Genomic DNA, 19,336 nt, shown 5'->3' on the forward strand with positions numbered 1-19,336 from the left:
TTAAGCTATGAACATTACATATGGTTTTCTTTCATCTCATATTGGGATCAAGTTTTTACATATTTTAGTTTTGAACTTTCATTTAGGCGAAAAAATAATTAATATTTAATATTCAAATACACACTGTATAAACGTGGTCTTATAAGAAAAAGTTATTTTATTCCACCGCTGCCTCTGCATTTTCATTGAAACAATCAGATACGTGAAAGAAGTATTGCCAGGCAATACAAAGTCCTCTACAGGTTAGGGTTATACAGTTTTGTCAACTGCCTTAAATGTAATAACATTTTTAGTTTATATATAGCATCTTTTTTGACAATTTTTAGCCATATAAACGACAGTATCTACAATGCCCAAAAAGTCACATTATACTGACACCAGGCTGACCTGAGTCCCAGCACTATCTTCTTAATGCTGAAGCTTCTAACTACCATTTTAGACTTCTTTGGTAAAAAAGTGTACTAAAAACAGTATGCATGGTTGTTGAATTTTATTCATTTCCACGTAATGTATTGTAGAAAATAATTGAAATAAAGGTAGATCAAATTATCTCTTACAATCAAACTTTAATGGGAAGTAATTCTGGTTTCAAGTCTCCTACAGTTTTATTTATATCATTCTACAAATTAGGTATACTGGTTGGGAACCATTTTCCGGACAGGAACAGTTTCCGGACACATGTAATATCCGCTTTATTTCGTTGTTATTCATGTAACTGTTTCATCTAGATCATTTAGATGTTTGTTCTTCATGTCTACAACAAACAACTATTTTATAAGGCTGTATAATGTTTGGGTCTTTGATGATAACTCATCTGCGTTTACAAAACAACTTTCTGTCTTAACGGGGCATGAAGATAGCATTGCGCATGCGCAGTAATTCACACATGCCGAGGTATCAAATGGGGAAGAAATAATCAAACAACATAATGATTGTCTGCTGATAACATGTTCTACTTTTAATTTCATGCTAAAAGTTACGTAAGATGCAGTGCTGTCGATTTTTGCACTAATTTTATTCTATATCTATTGGAATTATCAAGAATTCGTATAAGACGAAATTCGAGTTTTTTATAGTCAACCTCGCTTTGCTTTCGTAGCTGTTACTGAATGTCGGGTTATGTTTTATGTGCAATTTTGAAGAGATGAATGATAAAGAAATGTGTAGAAATAGTTTAATTACTAACTGTAATTATATCAAAGCACATTATTAAATTACGCCCTCACAATAAAAGAAGAACTTCATGTTACAACAAATTCATTAAATAGTGCTGACTATATTATTTTCACACTGCCCAAATTTTAAAATGTTAATGGGTTTCACAATTTATTAAGTTAATCTTTCTGGTATTGTAAGTATACTTAGCTAAAATGTGATTTATGCATGTCATTATTTACCTTTTCAAGTAACAGGTCCATAATTTTTATAATGACTACAATGAAAATCCACTAACCAAATATGGAAGGGTCAGTTGAAATACTCTATGGCTTTTCAACATTTATTTACACATACATAATAAATGCTTTCCTGCAGATATATCTGGAGTACCTCTTCAGGTGATTTGGATCAATCTTCAGATCTTATAAAGAAATGAAACAGCACTAAAATGGCCTGATTTTGGACAAAGATTAAAATGGCTTCTTCTCCAGTTAAAACACTGTGGTTAAATGCATATTAGCTGTATAATATTATATGACTGTCGTAACAATCATTTTTGATTATTAAACAAGAGTGCCAGAATGTCACAAAATACGCCCGTCACAGCAAAGTTCTTTACTCTAGCTGCTGTATAGCAAATGAATTTTAATTTTGTGGTTGTTTAGTAATCATGGTAAGTCTTTTGTTTTTCTAAGTCCACAAAAACTCCTTACCAGGTAGAGAGACTTTAAAATACACCTAAAATTTGAAAGTAACATCTATGTTGTACCACAGAAAAGTGGTCTTGGAAGGGAAGTTAATCTTTAAAAAAAAAAAAAAATCCCCCAAAATATTGTAAGTCCACACAAAAATCTTTAACAGGTAGAGATTGGTCAAAATACACCTCAAAATTGGATGTAGCATGTTGTACTACAGAAAAGTGGTCTCGATTTTTCCCTACGACTAGTAATGAAGAAGTTACAATATAAGCTATTTATAGTAACAACAAAGGGAAGTAATTCTGAAGAAAGGACTGCGTATGACACTTCCTCTCATGATGGTGTATAACTGTGCCAAGTAACATCAAAATCCCTCCATGCATGAAGAAGAAATGCTTCAGACAAAGTCATTCTTGTATCTGACCTTTGGCCTCTAAGTGTGACCTTGACCTTAGACCTAAGGACCTGGTTCTTGCACATGACACTCCGTCTCATGATGGTGAACATTTGTGTCAAGTTATATCAAAATCTCTCTATGCATGAAGAAGAAATGCTTCAGACAAGGTTTTCATTCTTGTATCCTTTGACCTCTAAGTGTGACCTTGACCTTAGACCTAGAGACCTGGTTCTTGCGCATGACACTCGGCCTCATGGTGGTGAACATTTAGGACAAGTTATATCAAAATCCCTCTACGCATGAAGAAGAAATGCTCCAGACAAAGTTTTCATTCTTGTATCCTTTGACCTCTAATTGTGACCTTGACCTTAGACCTAGGGACCTGGTTCTTGTGCAAGACACTCCACCTTATGGTGGTGAACATTTGTGACAAATTATATCAAAATCCCACTATGCATGAAGAAGAAATGCTCCGGACAAAGTTTTCATTCTTGTATCCTTTGACCTCTAAGTGTGACCTTGACCTTAGACCTAGGGACCTGGTTCTTGCGCATGACACTCCGTCTCATGATGATGAACAATTGTGCCAACTTTCATCAACATCCCTCCATGCATGAAGAAGATATGCTCCGGACAAAGTCATTCTTGAATTTGACCTTTGACCTCTAAGTGTGACCTTGACCTTAGACCTAGAGACCTGGTTCTTGCGCATGACACACTGAACAACTGTGCCAAGTTTCATTAAAATCCCTCCATGCATGTAGAAGATATGCTCCGGACAAAGTCTGTGGACGCCGCCCGCCCGCCAGGGGCGTTCCCATAACATATCCCGTTTTTCAAATGGGCGTATAAAAAAAATGGATAAGCTATCATCTATAACAAGCACTTTCATTTTTATTATTTGTTTAAATTGCTATAGAAATAATTTCAAGAAGCTGTGTTTGACGAAGTCTTTGCTTAAATATGATTTTGTCTTGTCAAAAAAGGATTTACGAAAGGACTTTAATATCATATATTCCTAACTGATTTGGTTCAACATTAGTGAAACATTTAACATAATTGTCACATTTCCTATCAATCAAACATCTGAATTTAAATTTCAAGGTGAAGATATATGATATATCATTTTTCAATAATACAATTATACATGTAAGTCAAATGTCAGCTGTGTCAGTCCGTACTAATTTCAATACAATTCTGAAAAATGACGAACATAAATGAAAATAAAGTTTACCAATGACCCCAATGGCCAGCAGTTATTTACAATTACTTGTTCGATTTATCTTTATAATTGGGTAATTTTCAATAGATCCTATCCCGGGTAGATAGGATATAGATTATCAATGGCCGATATTACCAATTTTTCATTACTCCGTGATAACTTTATGGATCTGCTGATATTGAAACCTGACCCTTTTCACCTTAGTGTTACAAGTATTCAAGTCCTCTGTGTCCCAGACAGACATGGGAATAGGGAGCAACACTACGCCCGGAAAAACTGATGAAAATATTATGAAAAACATATTCATTAAAATTTTTCTAGTAGAAGAATACACAGGAAGCACCAAATGATATTTAGATATCATATTTTCAATCGACTGACTATAACCAGTAACAATGCTGGTTATGGTAATAGAATCGACCGTACGATGAAATTGATGTGTCCTGAATTAGTTTAGACATGTACTAATCTTGCAAAATTTGTAATAACTTATATCTTGAATTGTATTTATATCCTAAAAAAGGAATAAATTAGAAAATGTGTCCATGGAACAAAGGACAATAATTGTGGTCTAGAACATTAGCCCCCAAACTGTCTAAACATAAAACATTTACAGTACAATCTTCTTTAAAAGCTGAAATGCACCGTCATAATATCACAATTTTTTTTAATAACATTTCTTTCATGGATATAACTATATAAAACTCTAGGCGAACTGATAGCCTGGAATCTACTTAATATGGTTTTCACCAAACACTTTACACCTAATTTCTAACTAAACATTGTCCTAAGTAGACTTCATGAAACATCTTGTTCCTACATTGTAACTATGTGCTAAATAGGCTTCCTCATGAACTCCTTACACTAAACTTCTAACTTTGTCCAAAGTAAAATTCTTTAAAACACCTTACTCCTATTTACTTCTAACTCTCTTTTAAACAGGCTTCTGAAACACCTTATGCCAAACTTGGTCATAAGCAGGCTATGTGAAACCTGCACCTGGTCCTTATTTTCAACTTCAAATGTTGTACCATTATTTACCTCATACCAGCTATTGCATCAATTTCAACCTCATTTTCAAGTAAACCAAAACATAAACTTACCTTTGTTGTTGTGTCCAGTTGGAACTTATCTGGTAAAGGCACCAACGAATATTCCAAACTAAGTCTGCGTTGAAAATACATTATGTTTTCTTTCTATCTGTCACTACTACTTTTTAAGTTATTTTTATCAGTTCATTTCACTTTTATAATCCTGTCACATTTTATGTGTAAACATATGTCCATAAAAACATATAAAATTCTAAAATATAGTAAATATTCCCAGATACTGAACTTCAAAATGATCACGAGCACTCTGTGATGATCACATCCTTGATGCTGCCTCAATAATCTCGATTTTCACTAATTTTTATACTTGATGTGTAAATTCTGTTTAGTATTAGAAAATTATATAACATTCAGGTAATTTCATTTATAGATACAGTAACTGTAAAAATGTAATTTTGTATGTCTTCATAAATATTTGTATTGTATCAATTAAGGATTACTTTGTAAGCTATTTATCATATCAATGCCCTGATTACATGTACATACAATGACTTTTCTTTTCTTTTTTATCCCTTAACACCTACAGGAAACCATACAAAAATCATCATCCTTATCTAATTCCCCAAGTACTTATCATCTAGAAAATTCTAATATCACTGTATGAAAACAAATCGAGTGTTATAATATCTTATTTTCAAAAAGTACAATGACACATGTATTTAAAGGATATTATATCTGCAATAAAGTCTAAATAGGGATTTAAGAAAATGTTTGAATATGTGGATTTCAACAAAATATTATGATAATATTTAGCATCTGCTGAACATTCTTACAATTGTCCGGGCTGTCCTTACATCTGGTGTTATCATTTGATTAATGCATGCACCCAGTCTCTGTAGAATACTAACATTTTATTCATAATTTACACACTTTTATTATTTTCTTTCACATATTTACCACAAAATGGAATCATGATAAATACATATCTAAAATATGACAGAGAAAATGTATCATTTTGCTACCAAAGTATTAAAGATTTAATCCGATACAATGATAGACCTGCCTTTAATGCAAACACTAGCCAAGTATTTGTAAATATGGCAGCCTAATTTAGCAGTCAAGGTATAGAATTATTTTCATCCCCAATTTCTTTGACAAGACCTGAATTATCATCATTTGAACTATCCAATAAATAACACATCATTAATTATTTATTGAATATTCAGGAATCAATGATATGCCTGAGCTCTATGTATCAATAAAAGAGCAATTAAATAATGATTTTGTGTTATATTTCCAAGGGTTTGTAAAACATCATCAATAACATTCTGAAGAGTTGCCAGATCATACTGGATCTTACTTCTCTTTTTCTTAGGCAGTCTTATGTACAGAAATAACAAAAGGCCCAAACATGCCTAAGTCACCCACCTGCACAGCACCATACCCTTTTGACCTTACTGCACAGCACCATACCCTTTTGAACTTACTGACCAGCACCATACCCTTTTGAACTTACTGCACAGCACCATACCCTTTTGACCTTACTGCACAGCACCATACCCTTTTGAACTTACTGCCCAGCACCATACCCTTTTGAACTTACTGCACAGTGCCATACCCTTTTGAACTTACTGCCCAGCACCATACCCTTTTGAATTTTTTAATTGCACATGCCATAACTTTGAACTTGCCAGCACCATATCTTTTGAACTTCTGCACAGGCCATCCCTTTTGAACTTACTGCCAGCCCAACCCTTTAACCCTACCTGCCCAGCACCATACCCTTTTGAACTTACTGCCAGCACCATACCCTTTTGAACCCTTTCTGACCAGCACCATACCCTTTTGAACTTACTGCCCAGCACCATATCCTTTTGAACTTACTGCCCAGCACCATATCCTTTTGAACTTACTGCACAGTGCCATACCCTTTTGAACTTACTGCCCAGCACCATACCCTTTTGAACTTACTGCACAGCACCATACCCTTTTGAACTTACTGCCCAGCACCATACCCTTTTGAACTTACTGCACAGTGCCATACCCTTTTGAACTTACTGCCCAGCACCATACCCTTTTGAACTTACTGCCCAGCACCATACCCTTTTGAACTTACTGCCCAGCACCATACCCTTTTGAACTTACTGCCCAGCACCATACCCTTTTGAACTTACTGACCAGCACCATACCTTTTTGAACTTACTGACCAGCACCATACCCTTTTGAACTTACTGCCCAGCACCATACCCTTTTGAACTTACTGCCCAGCACCATACCCTTTTGAACTTACTGCCCATGTTTGGTGAATATCTATCACAAGGTTCAAGAGAAATGTGATTTCTCTCATTCAAATATGTAGTCAGAATTGAATGATCGTTCATTTTCAAACATTTCTGCAATAATATAACAATGAATAAATGCACCATAAAGAATGTGACATTACTTCTGTACAAACCCTCATATACAAAAGTGACAGAACACTTATTTGTTAAACTACATACAAACAGACTAAAACCAAGTCAATATTAAACATTTACATAATATAAATACTTCTTTTTCTATTCATTCTTTAAATCAGTTATAAATTTAAAAAATTTAGCTCTGGTAGCCCCTAGGTGAAGCTCAGCAGAAACATTAAACAAATATGAGAAAGGTTCATACACAGCAGTTCTCGACAATTTTGGATCACTGAACATCTTATCTAATGGTTCATGAGAAGTAGTAGTCATTTTCTTTATGTCTAGCTGCCGCTATGTATAGTGAAGCAAGAAAAGTCTATACCAGAAACCTTCAGACCAAGTTTGGTGAACATCCATGAAGCAGTTCATGAGAAAGTTGTTAAAGGTTGTTTAGATGGACAGCAGACAATAAATCACCAGATGAGCTAAAATATACAAGATTCACAAAGTGAGTGTTTCCTTAATTCTAAGACAGATTCTCTTGGCATTTTTCATCATTATTTAGCTTCATATACTTTAAACAAACTTAGTTAGTTTCAGAGTAAGCAAATATAAAGCTTAAATTATTTGAAGCATTTTTTTATTCCAACTCTTCTGTACCGGTAGTTATTCCAAATCTTGAAAAAAAAAATGATATAAGAAACTAGTATCCTATTTACAGAAATAGCAAAACATACATTCCATCACTGAAGTTCTATCAAATAGTTTCCTTAAAAATGATTTATCATCAAGTTTGTTTACGTTTATCAACCACATCACATAAATATTCACATTTATCATTTTCCTAAACAAAAGAAAACATGTTTTAAACCAACAAAAACTATCCTTTAAGGAATGCGTGGATCATGTTTGACACAAGCATGAAAAGATGTAAGATGTTTTCGCCCCCTAAATACTGAAAGATAACTATCTAAAATAACATGTGATGTAAAGGTTGTTTCCTTATTGATCTCAATGTAAAGATAAATAGCAGACATCTTATTTCGGATTAGCCAACACGTAAGTGGGCAAACTATTCTAAATGAATAAGACAATCAAATCGATGAAATTTTATAGCAGTGAAATCAGCAATGATGTATTGATGAATCTGTAGATTCAGAGTAACACACCGAATATAGAACTATTTAAAAGGAATGTAAACATTACAGCCTAGTGAAAAGTATACCTTTCAAAAATCATCTGCAAAAAGGATTTCATAATAATCTAAATAAATACCAACACATTAAAACCTTTTGTCATGTTTGATGAATGGGAAGATTTTACTGCCAACCAACAGTTTTCAATCATGAAAGTTAACACTTATTTAGTTACCTATGTAGCAGAAAAAGTGTTAAACCAATTTTTTTTCAAAATGGTCAAGCTGACGATTTTCAACAAACTGACACCAGAAGCAAGTGAACTGCCAGTAAAAACAAATCAATGTATTTAGTTATATCATTAAAAAACAAGTGAGCGGTAAAGCTTGCAATAATACAGTATCCAAGTACAGAAAACGTTTAATTAAAGCATCACCATTTAAAAAATGTTATAATTTCTTAAATCCAATACTTAAACCTATTTTTCCTGAGACATATCTTACACTGAACAAATTTAAGACATATCTTACACTGAACAAATTTAAGACATATCTTACACTGAACAAATTTAAAATGATTGTGTTACACATTGCACTGAATATTCCAGTTGGTTATTGCCTTAATAGCTGACGAATTAAAAACTTTACATTATTAAACATTTTAAACTCCCAATAAAAACATACAAAATGGCTGAAGAAATAAAAGATTTTTCCAACACCTATTGACTTTGATATAAGAAAGGGCATACGCAAGTCATAAAATAAACATCTTCTTTTCATTGACAGAACATATAATAGACTTCTTCTATACTGTGATTATTTCGGAAATCACAAAATAAATATCGTCTTTTCATAGACAGTCTGGTATCTTACCCATAGGAGAGATAGTTGCATGGATTCATGTAACCATGTTGAACATTTATTATCAATTTGAGGAGTTCTTATTTACTTCATTTTACTCATTTGTTCAATTCCTTTTACACAACAACCTAAATGCACTTAAAAAGGTCATTTAATAAAAGACAGGAATTAAAATGTGGAAAAAAAGTTTGAGTAACAAATCTGATACAGCTACTATACCAGAAAAATTGTTTGATAAAAAGCAAAAATATATACCCCTGCCCCAAATATCTTTCTTACAAATGCAGTCCTTGAACAGAATAGGAATTTTTTCTAACAAAACCGATTTATGTTTTTTCACCATATAAACTTAGTTCTGTAAGATGTCTAGTATAAAGTTTTGCGAACATGTGTCTACAGCAACCTAAAACATCCTACATACTGAAACTTCTCAATACAAGACCTTCAAAAAACCGGAAACTTCTGAAAATGACGGATGATTTTCTCGATCCCAATTTCCTTCATCTATTTTCTGAACACCGGAGAGTTTTCAAAAACAAGAGGGCCTGAAGGCCCTGTATGGCTCACCTGAACAAAGTAGGTCAGTAGGTCACATTCATGGTCACCGAAGTCAGTTTTAAGATCAGTGTGCAAAACTGTACATGTCCTCTAAATTTCAAGGCTGTATCTTAAAAAACAAAAAAGTAGGTCAATAGGTCACATTCCACATGACCCAGGTTTGAACTTGACCTAAAGATCATCAAGGTTAACATTCTGACAAAGTTTCATGAAGATACAGTCATAAATGTGGCCACTAGAGTTTTAACAAGCTTTTCCTTTGATTTGACCTGGTGACCTAGTTTCTGACCCCACTTGTCCCAGATCTGAACTTGACCTAAAGATCTTCAAGATTAAAATTTTAATTCAGTTTCATTATGGTATGGTCATAAATGTGGTCTCTAGAGTGTTAACTTGCTTTTCCTTTGATTTGACTTGGTGACCTAGTTTTTGACCCCACCTGACCCAGATCTAAACTTGACCTAAAGATCTTCAAGATTAAAATTTTAATTCAGTTTCATTATGGTATGGTCATAAATGTGACCTCTAGAGAGTTAACAAGCTTTTCCTTTGATTTGACCTGTTGACCTAGTTTCTGATTCCACTTGACCTAGATTTGAACTTGACTTAAAGATCATCAAGATTAACATTCTGACCAAGTTTCATAGAGATGTTATCATAAATGTGGCCTCTAGAGTGTTAACTTGCTTTTCCTTTGATTTGACTTGGTGACCTAGTTTTTGACCCCACCTGACCCAGATCTGAACTTGACCTTAAGATCTTCGAGATTAAAATTTTAATTCAGTTTCATTATGGTATGGTCATAAATGTGGCCTCTAGACAAGCTTTTCCTTTGATTTGACCTAGTGACCTAGTTTCTGACCCCACCTGACCCAGATTTGACCTTTACCTTAAATTATCAAGGTTAACATTCTGACCAAGTTTCATTAAGATATAGTCATAATTACGGCCTCTAGAGTGTTAACAAGCCTTACTTTGACTTGACCTAGTGACCTAGTTTCTGATTCCACTTGACCTAGATTTTAACTTGACCTAAAGAACATCAAGGTTAACATTCTGACCAAGATTCATGAAGATACAGTCTTAAATGTGGCCTCTAGAGTGTTAACAAGCTTTTCCTTTGATTTGACCTGGTGATCTAGTTTTTGACCCCACCTAACCCAGATTCGAATCTGACCTAAAGATCATCAAGATGAACATTTTGACAAAGATTCGTGAAGATACAGTCATAAATGTGGCCTCTAGAGTGTTAACAAGCTTTTCCTTTGATTTGACCTGATGACCTAGTTTTTTACCCCAGATGACCCATTATGGGATCTGGCCGGTTCAAGAAAGGAACAAGATCTTATGGTGACACAAGTTTTGTGCAAGTCTGAATAAATTCAAATCATAAATGATGCTGCTATTGTGCAGACAAGGTCAAAATAGCAAATTCTGGCCCTTTCAGGGGCCATAACTCTGGAACCCATAATAGAATCTGGCCAGTTCAAGAAAGAAACCAGGATTTTATGGTGATACAAGTTGTGTGCAAGTTTAATTAAAATCAAATCATAAATGAAGCTGCTATTGTGCAGACAAGGTCAAAACAGCTAATTCTGGCCTTTCAGGGGCCATAACTCTGGAACCCATAATGGTATATGGCCAGTTCAAGAAAGGAACCAAGATCTTATGATGATACAAGTTGTGTGCAAGTTTGGGTAAAATAAAATCATAAATGAAACCACTATCGTGCAGACAAGAAATTGCTGACGCACAAAAATAGCAAATTCTGGCCCTTTAAGGGGCAATAACTCTAGAACCCATGATGGGATCAGTTTTCAAAAGGAACCGAGATATCATGCCAATACAAGTTTTGTACAAGTTTGATCAAAATTGCTTGCAAAATGTGGTCTCTATCATGTTCACAAGAAATTGTGGATGGACAGAAGGACGATGGATGAAGGGCGATCACAAAAGCTCACCCTGTCACTATGTGACAGGTGAGCTTAAAAGGCCATAATTCTGACAAGATGCAGCTTAGTCAAAGTCCATAATGATGATAAACAATTGTGCAAAGTTTCAAAGCTGTAGCTCTTATAGTTTTTGAGAAAAGGTGACCTAAACAAAGATTTTAACCAAGAAATTCAAATTTGCTAAGTACAAAAAGGTCCATAATTCTGACAAAATGAAGGTTAGAGTTATGGTTCCTGCCCTACAAAGTCCCTCAATGATGATATAAAGTGTGCAAAGTTTCAAAGCTGTAGCTCTGATAGTTTTTGAGAAAAGGTTGACCTAAACAAACATTTTAACCAATGCTACATGACGCCGACTCTGAGAATCAAGTTACAACAATACTGTGTAGATTTTTTTTTTAAATCAGAGCTAAAAATGAGTAAACCCTTTAAAATCATGCCATTTTACGAAATCTTCATTCTATTCATAATTAAAATTACTAAGACAACGTCGAAAAATCCTAAAACTGAACTCTCTCTACAGGATAAATATAAAACAAGAGTGCCAGAATGTCACAATATACGCCCGTCACAGCAAATTTCTTTACTCTAGCACCTGTATTTGCAAATGGAATTTTAATTTTGTGGTTGTTTAGTAATCATTGTAAGTCATTTGTTTTTCTAAGACCACAAAAAAACTCCTTATCAGGTAGAGATACATTAAAATACACCTAAAATTTGAAAGTAACATCTATGTTGTACCACAGAAAAGTGGTCTTGTTTTTTCCCTACGGTCAATTATAAAAAAGTTACAATATAAGTTATTTATAGTAACAACTATGGGAAGATAATCTAAAAAAAAAAAAAAAAAAAAAATCCATAAAAAAATTGTAAGTCCGCACAAAAATCTTAACCAGGTAGAGATTGGTCAAAATACACCTCATAATTGGATGTAGCATGCATGTTGTACTACTGAAAAGTGGTCTCGATTTTTCCCTACGACTAGTAATGAAAAAGTTACAATATAAGCTATTTATAGTAACAACAAAGGGAAGTAATTCTAAAGAAGGGAACTTCGCATGACACTTCGTCTCATGATGGTGTATAATTGTGCCAAGTTACATCAAAATCCGTCCATGCATGAAGAAGAAATGCTTCGGACAAAGTCATTCTTGTATCTGACCTTTGGCCTCTAAGTGTGACCTTGACCTTTGACCTAGGGACCTGGTTCTTGCGCATGACACTTCGCCTCGTGATGGTGAACATTTGTGCAAAGTTATATCAAAATCCCTCTATGCATGAAGAAGAAATGCTCCGGACAAGGTTTTCATTCTTGTATCCATTGACCTCTAAGTGTGACCTTGACCTTAGACCTAGGGACCTGGTTCTTGCGCATGACACTTCGCCTTGTGGTGGTGAACATTTGTGCCAAGTTATATCAAAATCCCTCCATGCATGAAGAAGATATGCTCCGGACAAAGTTTTCTTTCTTGTATCCTTTGACCTCTAAGTGTGACCTTGACCTTAGACCTAGGGACCTGGTTCTTGCGCATGACACTCCGTCTCATGATGATGAACAATTGTGCCAACTTTCATCAAAATCCCTCCATGCATGAAGAAGATATGCTCCGGACAAAGTCATTCTTGAATTTGACCTCTAAGTGTGACCTTGACCTTAGACCTAGGGACCTGGTTTTTGCGCATGACACTCCGTCTCATGATGGTGAACAACTGTGCCAAGTTTCATCAAAATCCCTTAATGCATGTAGAAGATATGCTCCGGACAAAGTCTGTGGACGCCGCCTGACCACCCGCCTGCCCGCCCGCCAGGGGCGTTCCCATTTTTCAAATGGGCGTATAATAATTTGCGTGTCGGAACTTTCTCCAAATCACAGAAAACAACTTATGGTATGTAATTGTATATGTCCAAATCACTCTTTACTTCCAAATACTGGAAGTTTACAAAAACTGGACTTTTCTTTTAGTCCCAAGAGTGTGCATTATTATTTTCAAAGTTACACAGTACTATAAGGTAATGGTTCATAATCCAAAAAAGAAGAAACTTTTATTTCAGCTATTTTGCTATTTCATCTTTGAGTTTTATCTCGATATTAAAATAAATATGTACACACAAAGCATCAAGCATAATTTCCTTCATATTTATAAGCTACTGTCAATTTACAATGTAAAAATTGTAATCATGAATCTGAATGCCTTTCATATTTATATATTTAATACCTCTAAAATAAATTTGTTATTTGAAACCAGTATGAAATATCATTTAATAAACTACATAAGAGTGTCTTGACACCCATTTTAAAGAGCACACACAACTTGTTTGCACAATATTTTTTCAAATAGTGATCAACCATATGCAATTACGTTACTACTGTAAAACACTAGCCCCTTCATAAGCTGAAGTGTATACAAAAATTCCAATTTGATCACCAGTAGTCTCCTAATTAGTTCATTTATATCCAGAAGTCACTTCTATAAAATCCACCACACAAACATTAAAAAATCTAGAATAAAATCTAGAATTTAAGGCCTGCCATTTTCAACTTTTGAAATAAATTTTCATCTGTACAAGTATTTGTGTTTTGTGTATTAATCAAATTACAGTTTACCCTTAAAGAATATAAATGGGAATGGTAGAACTACCAATTAAGTTAATTTTTGTTACATTTATATAATTGCAATTGTTGAAAAAAGACATAGTCATTTTCATGGATAAAAAGGTATAAATAGCTTGTTAGTGAATTGGCTAATATTGGGTTATCAAAAAATCTAATGTCAAACTTAACCAAAATTAAGATTTTTCTGAATAGAAAACATAATATGTCATTACATATAATTTAACAGATTTCTATTTATAACATGAAATAAAGTAAATGAGAGTTGTGCCATCTTACACAATCAATTCAACAAAAATGTCTTTAAAGTCGACCTGTCATAACAAAATGAATAGACGAAATTATTAAGCTGCACCTACAACTTCAGTAAAGAGAACTCCTTTCACTCATTGCTGAAGGAAAAGAAAATATGAGCCGTGCCATGAGAAAACCAACATAGTGGGTGTGCGACCAGCATGGATCCAGACCAGCCTGCGCATCCGCGCAGTCTGGTCAGGCTCCATGCTGTTCGCTTTTAAAGCCTATTGGAATTGGAGAAACTGTTAGCGAACAGCATGGATCCTGACCAGACTGCGCGGATGCGCAGGCTGGTCTGGATCCATGCTGGTCGCACACCCACTATGTTGGTTTTCTCATGGCACGGCTCATATGTTCATTATTAGGGTCGGGAGAAGCAGCTACTTTCTTACTACTGTATATCAAAATATTTTGCCTTGTGCCACAAAATATACTAAGATACTTTTCAGATCTAACACTGTAGAACTTTGACGTTTATCTTACTTATAAATAAACAAACAGGAATATAGTGTTCATTTTCGTGTTTTGCAAACTTTATAGTAATGACATAAAACAAGCAAATTATTATTTGTCAACATCAGATGAAAACAATTTTACACAGTTTATCTTGAAATAATGCTAAATATTAATGATCATATCTGAATACAAAATTCATGTTACAGTACAAACACCAGTAATACTGGACATTTCTTTGTTTCACAGTAAAATTTAAGTAACTTTCGTAAATTGAACAACTGGTGCAATATTTTCAGTGCCACTCATAACAACAAAAATGACAGAAAGATAGTTTGATCTAACATGGAAAAAGATATTAGTCTTTTCAATTTTACTCAAATACATGTTCAACATCATGACACTACAATGTTTATATTTTGAAAAAACAAGAACTGTCACTTTTGGTGACAAATGCCCCCGAAGCATGCCCAAGAATGTTTTGTCTGTTTGTTTGTTTTGGGTTTAACGCCGTTTTTCAACAGTATTTCAGTCATGTAACAGCGGGCAGTTAACCTAACCAGTGTTCCTGGATTCTGTACCAGTCCGCAAGTAACTGCCAACTTCCCCACATGAATCAGAGGTGGAGGACTAATGATTTCAGACACAATGTCGTTTATCAAATAGTCACGGAGAACATACGCCCCGCCCGAGGATCGAACTCACGACCCCGCGATCCGTAGACCAACGCTCTATCTACTGAGCTAAGCGGGCGGGCTGCCCAAGAATGTACAGTTATCTGCGGAAAAAAAACATCAACATCATTTTGTGACCATGACCTTGACCCAAGAGACCCGGGTCATAAGTGTGACACACCTCAATATGGTTAACATTTGTGTCAAATTATTTTCAAATCCCTTTAATAAAGGCAGAGTTATTGTCCAGACAAGAAACACCTTTGACTTCTAAGTGTGACCTTGACCTTGGAGCTAGGGGTCTATATCTTGCACATGACACGTAATCTTAATATAGGGAACATTTATGCCAAGTAGTTTTAAAATCCCTTCATCAATGGCAGAGTTATGGACTGGACAAGAGACAGACCATGTTAGCCTTTAACCTCTAAGTGTGACCTTGACCTTAGAGCCAGGGGATATGAATCTTGCCCATGACAGATCGTCTCATTGTTGGGAATATTTATGTCAAGTAATTTCAAAATCCCTTCATCAATGGCAGAGATATGGACCGGACACGAAATAGACCCTGTTAACCTTTGACTTCTAAGTGTGACCTTGACCTTTGAGCTAGGGGTCCGGGTCTTGCGCAAGACATGTTGTCTCATTAATATAGTGAACATTTATGCCAAGTTATTTCAAAATCCCTTTATGGATGGCAGAGTTACGCATGCACGCACAGACACACAGACTGATGGACGGACAGTGCGATTTTAATACGCCCACCTTCGGCGGCAAAAAAAGTAAGGTGGTTCTAGTAATTAATATTAAATAAAAGCATATTTCTATAAGAATCTATAAGAATTTTCCAATTATTTATATTCACAATTAACTTTGGTTGTGTATCAATGAAATTAAATTTCATAATATCAAGATATAACATTTCATTAACATGCATAGGAAAGCATGAAATATTAGGCAAAAAATGTAACAGGGGTTGGGGAGCTTTCAACATTAAACCAGTCACACTTATAAGCTATTTAAACCACTTTCACCTTTAAGAACATTTTTTTCATTAAATTTTTCTTTAAGAAATCCCTCTTAATCATTTTTATTTAATAAAAGATAAGTTGAATCATTGATATTTAGTGTCATACTGATACATATTCTCAAAGACGTATGAAGTAATGATTTTCAATAGTTTAATCAAATACAGATTTTCTAATAAGTGGACTATATTGATAACATAGATTTCAATTTTAATTCTTTATTTAGACAGTATTATGAAAAAGCTTTATATGGATATTTTCGGATGACCCCTGATGGTAATTTGATGTAAATTACTTAAGTTAATCCAAAATGAACATTTTCCCACTGTCTTTGCACTTACCTTTCAGTCCAAACTGGAAGAGCATAAAACATGCTAGAGAGTCAGAATGACCATGGTGTTACGCTGTGCAGAATCCTTACCTACACTACATGTTCAAATCAGAAAACAGAAATCTTGCTATCGGCTAAAGCACATAGATATAGTAACAAATTCACAATTTAAGTGTGCATGGTAACCACTTTTCCCAGTCACGTTATACATTTTTTCAGAAAGAATTATCAATATGTCAACATGAACTCTAACTTAAGTTGGACTCTCCATTTACTTAATAGATACTTACTCTACATTCATGGCAGTGTGTAAGTTAGCTGCCACTTCTTTTCTAAGTCTCGAAGTGTGTTTGTAATGCAACTTCTGGAGGCACTCAGTTACTGCTCTGTCCGAAAATGAGTGAGTTATTCTTACCTTTTTTCTTAACTCTTCAATACTTGAAGGGCTAGTATCTTCATCTGGCTTTTTCTCACCCTTTCTTTCAGGCGCTACAATGAATACTGGTGTGGCATGTGTTATCACCCCTGCTGTCACAGATGCAGATCGTCGTAAAGCAGAAACCGGAGGTACATCGGTTGTTCCCTCTAATGCTGAAACAAAACATAAGGAACGTAACAATCTCTTCTCCTACAACAGTCTCTAACATTCAATCACCATTCTTTCAATTTAAAACCATTGTTTACAAGCGAAAAACTTTGAGAACACAACTTGTAATGATAATGATTTATTTAGATAAGCACTCCATATACCATTTATCAAAATGCATGAAATATGTATCAATATGTTAAAAAGTATTTCCATAAATTTGAATAAAAAGTTTTCAATTAGATATGAAATATTCAACACCAGACCAATTAAGTACTTCAGCACAGTCATTCCGTCTTGTTCAAAACAATCAATTCTTCACAATGTCTAAATAGTAACGGACAAATGTAAGAAATAATTTACGTGCATTTTGAAACGGTTTTTATGCTCCTCAAAGTGACGTAAAAATTCCTTGGCACACCTGAATACTGAAATACCAGGACTTAAAATTAAAAAATAAAAACTAAGTTTCAATCAAAGATAAAATTGTGAACATTAGCACTTTAAAGTCAAGTAAACAGAAGTATAAAGTACATATCAGAGATAAAAGTGGCAAGGAAATGACGAAAAGTAAATTTGCCTATTGTAAAAACAAAGTAGACCCATATATCATGCTTAGTTTTTCAATGAAAAATATCTAAGGGTGTAAAAAAACACAAATTTCTTCAGGGGCAATGAAACCATACAACTGATATAAATAATAACAACAGTTACACATAAGTTTTCATTTTTCACAAAAATTAATGATTGTGTGACTCAATGTTGTTAATATCATAATTCCCAAAAGAAGTTTTAATCATTTATAATTAACAAAAATATGTAACAAAGGAAAAACATATTCAGCATCTGTAAAAGTTGACATTAATGAGAGTAAAACAGAGCATTTTACCAAGATTTATAGAATCTTTTTCCTTATAACCTTCAGCCTTAAAATTCATTTTATGTTGAAATATGTATAAGAAAGAAATGTTGACATTTATAGTTTGATATTACTCACACAACAATAATGATAATTTTAAGCTTACATCACCAGCAGCCCTAAACAAGAGCTGTCAGAGGACAGCAACGCTCGACTATTCAACAGCCTTGTCAATGGAATGAATATTAAAGTCGGAAAAGGCATTATTTTGTAAAATTGCAAAAGAGGATTATGGAATCTGTAAAATACATATCAACTCATGACAATGGACAATTGTGTGAAGATTCAATCTATTTATTCCCATTAGTGGGTACTAAGATACCGGCTTTCATACAGAAACTTAACCAAAAACGGCTAAGTCGAAAAAGGGGCATAATTTTGTAAAAATGCAAAGCAGATTTATGGAACCTGTGCACTGCATGTCAGATCATCACAGTGAACAAGTGTGTGAAGTTTCAATCCATTCCATTTAGTGATTATTGAGATATCAGCTTACATATAAAAACTTAACCAAATCCAGACGCCGACGCATGGGTGAGTCCAATAGCTCTACCTATTCTATGAATAGTCGAGCTAAAAACATGCCAATGTCTTTACCAGGCTTGTTCACACAATCTTTTATTGGTTAAAACATGGACAAACAACCCTACTCACAGGCTGGAGTTCTGCAAGCTTTAACTAGAGGTCAAAGGATAAAAGCATGCAAGTTTTAACTCGAGATCACAGGCTGGACTGCTGCCAAGTTGAACTTGAGATCACAAATTATAACCCTGCAGAGTTTAACTCAAGTCACAGATTGGAATCTAAAGACCACAGACTGAAATACAGCAGAGCTTAACTTGAGGTCACAGGCTGGAATCCTCCAGAGAATAATTTGTGGCAATAGTTGGAATCTGCAGTTTAATCTGAGGCAACAGGCTGTATTCTGCAGAGTTTGAGGTAACAGGCTGGAATCCTGCATTTAAATTTGAGGCAAAAAGTTTGAATTCTGTAGAAAAGTATTTGAG

At 34.4% G+C, this 19,336-nt stretch overlaps 1 protein-coding gene across 6 annotated transcripts in view; it reads right to left on the reverse strand.

The window, feature by feature from the left end:
* Positions 1-19,336, reverse strand: part of LOC123533205 (titin homolog) — a 195,083-nt gene that overhangs the window by 110,941 nt on the left and 64,806 nt on the right. For all 6 annotated transcript variants that reach the window (XM_053519533.1, XM_053519537.1, XM_053519536.1 and 3 more), the window contains exon 4: positions 17,240-17,415. In XM_053519533.1, the coding sequence (XP_053375508.1) occupies positions 17,240-17,415 (176 nt within the window). The remainder of the gene's footprint in view (positions 1-17,239; positions 17,416-19,336) is intronic.

Source organism: Mercenaria mercenaria, chromosome 12 (assembly GCF_021730395.1).
Source record: "Mercenaria mercenaria strain notata chromosome 12, MADL_Memer_1, whole genome shotgun sequence".
In the NCBI taxonomy this organism is placed as follows: domain Eukaryota; kingdom Metazoa; phylum Mollusca; class Bivalvia; order Venerida; family Veneridae; genus Mercenaria; species Mercenaria mercenaria.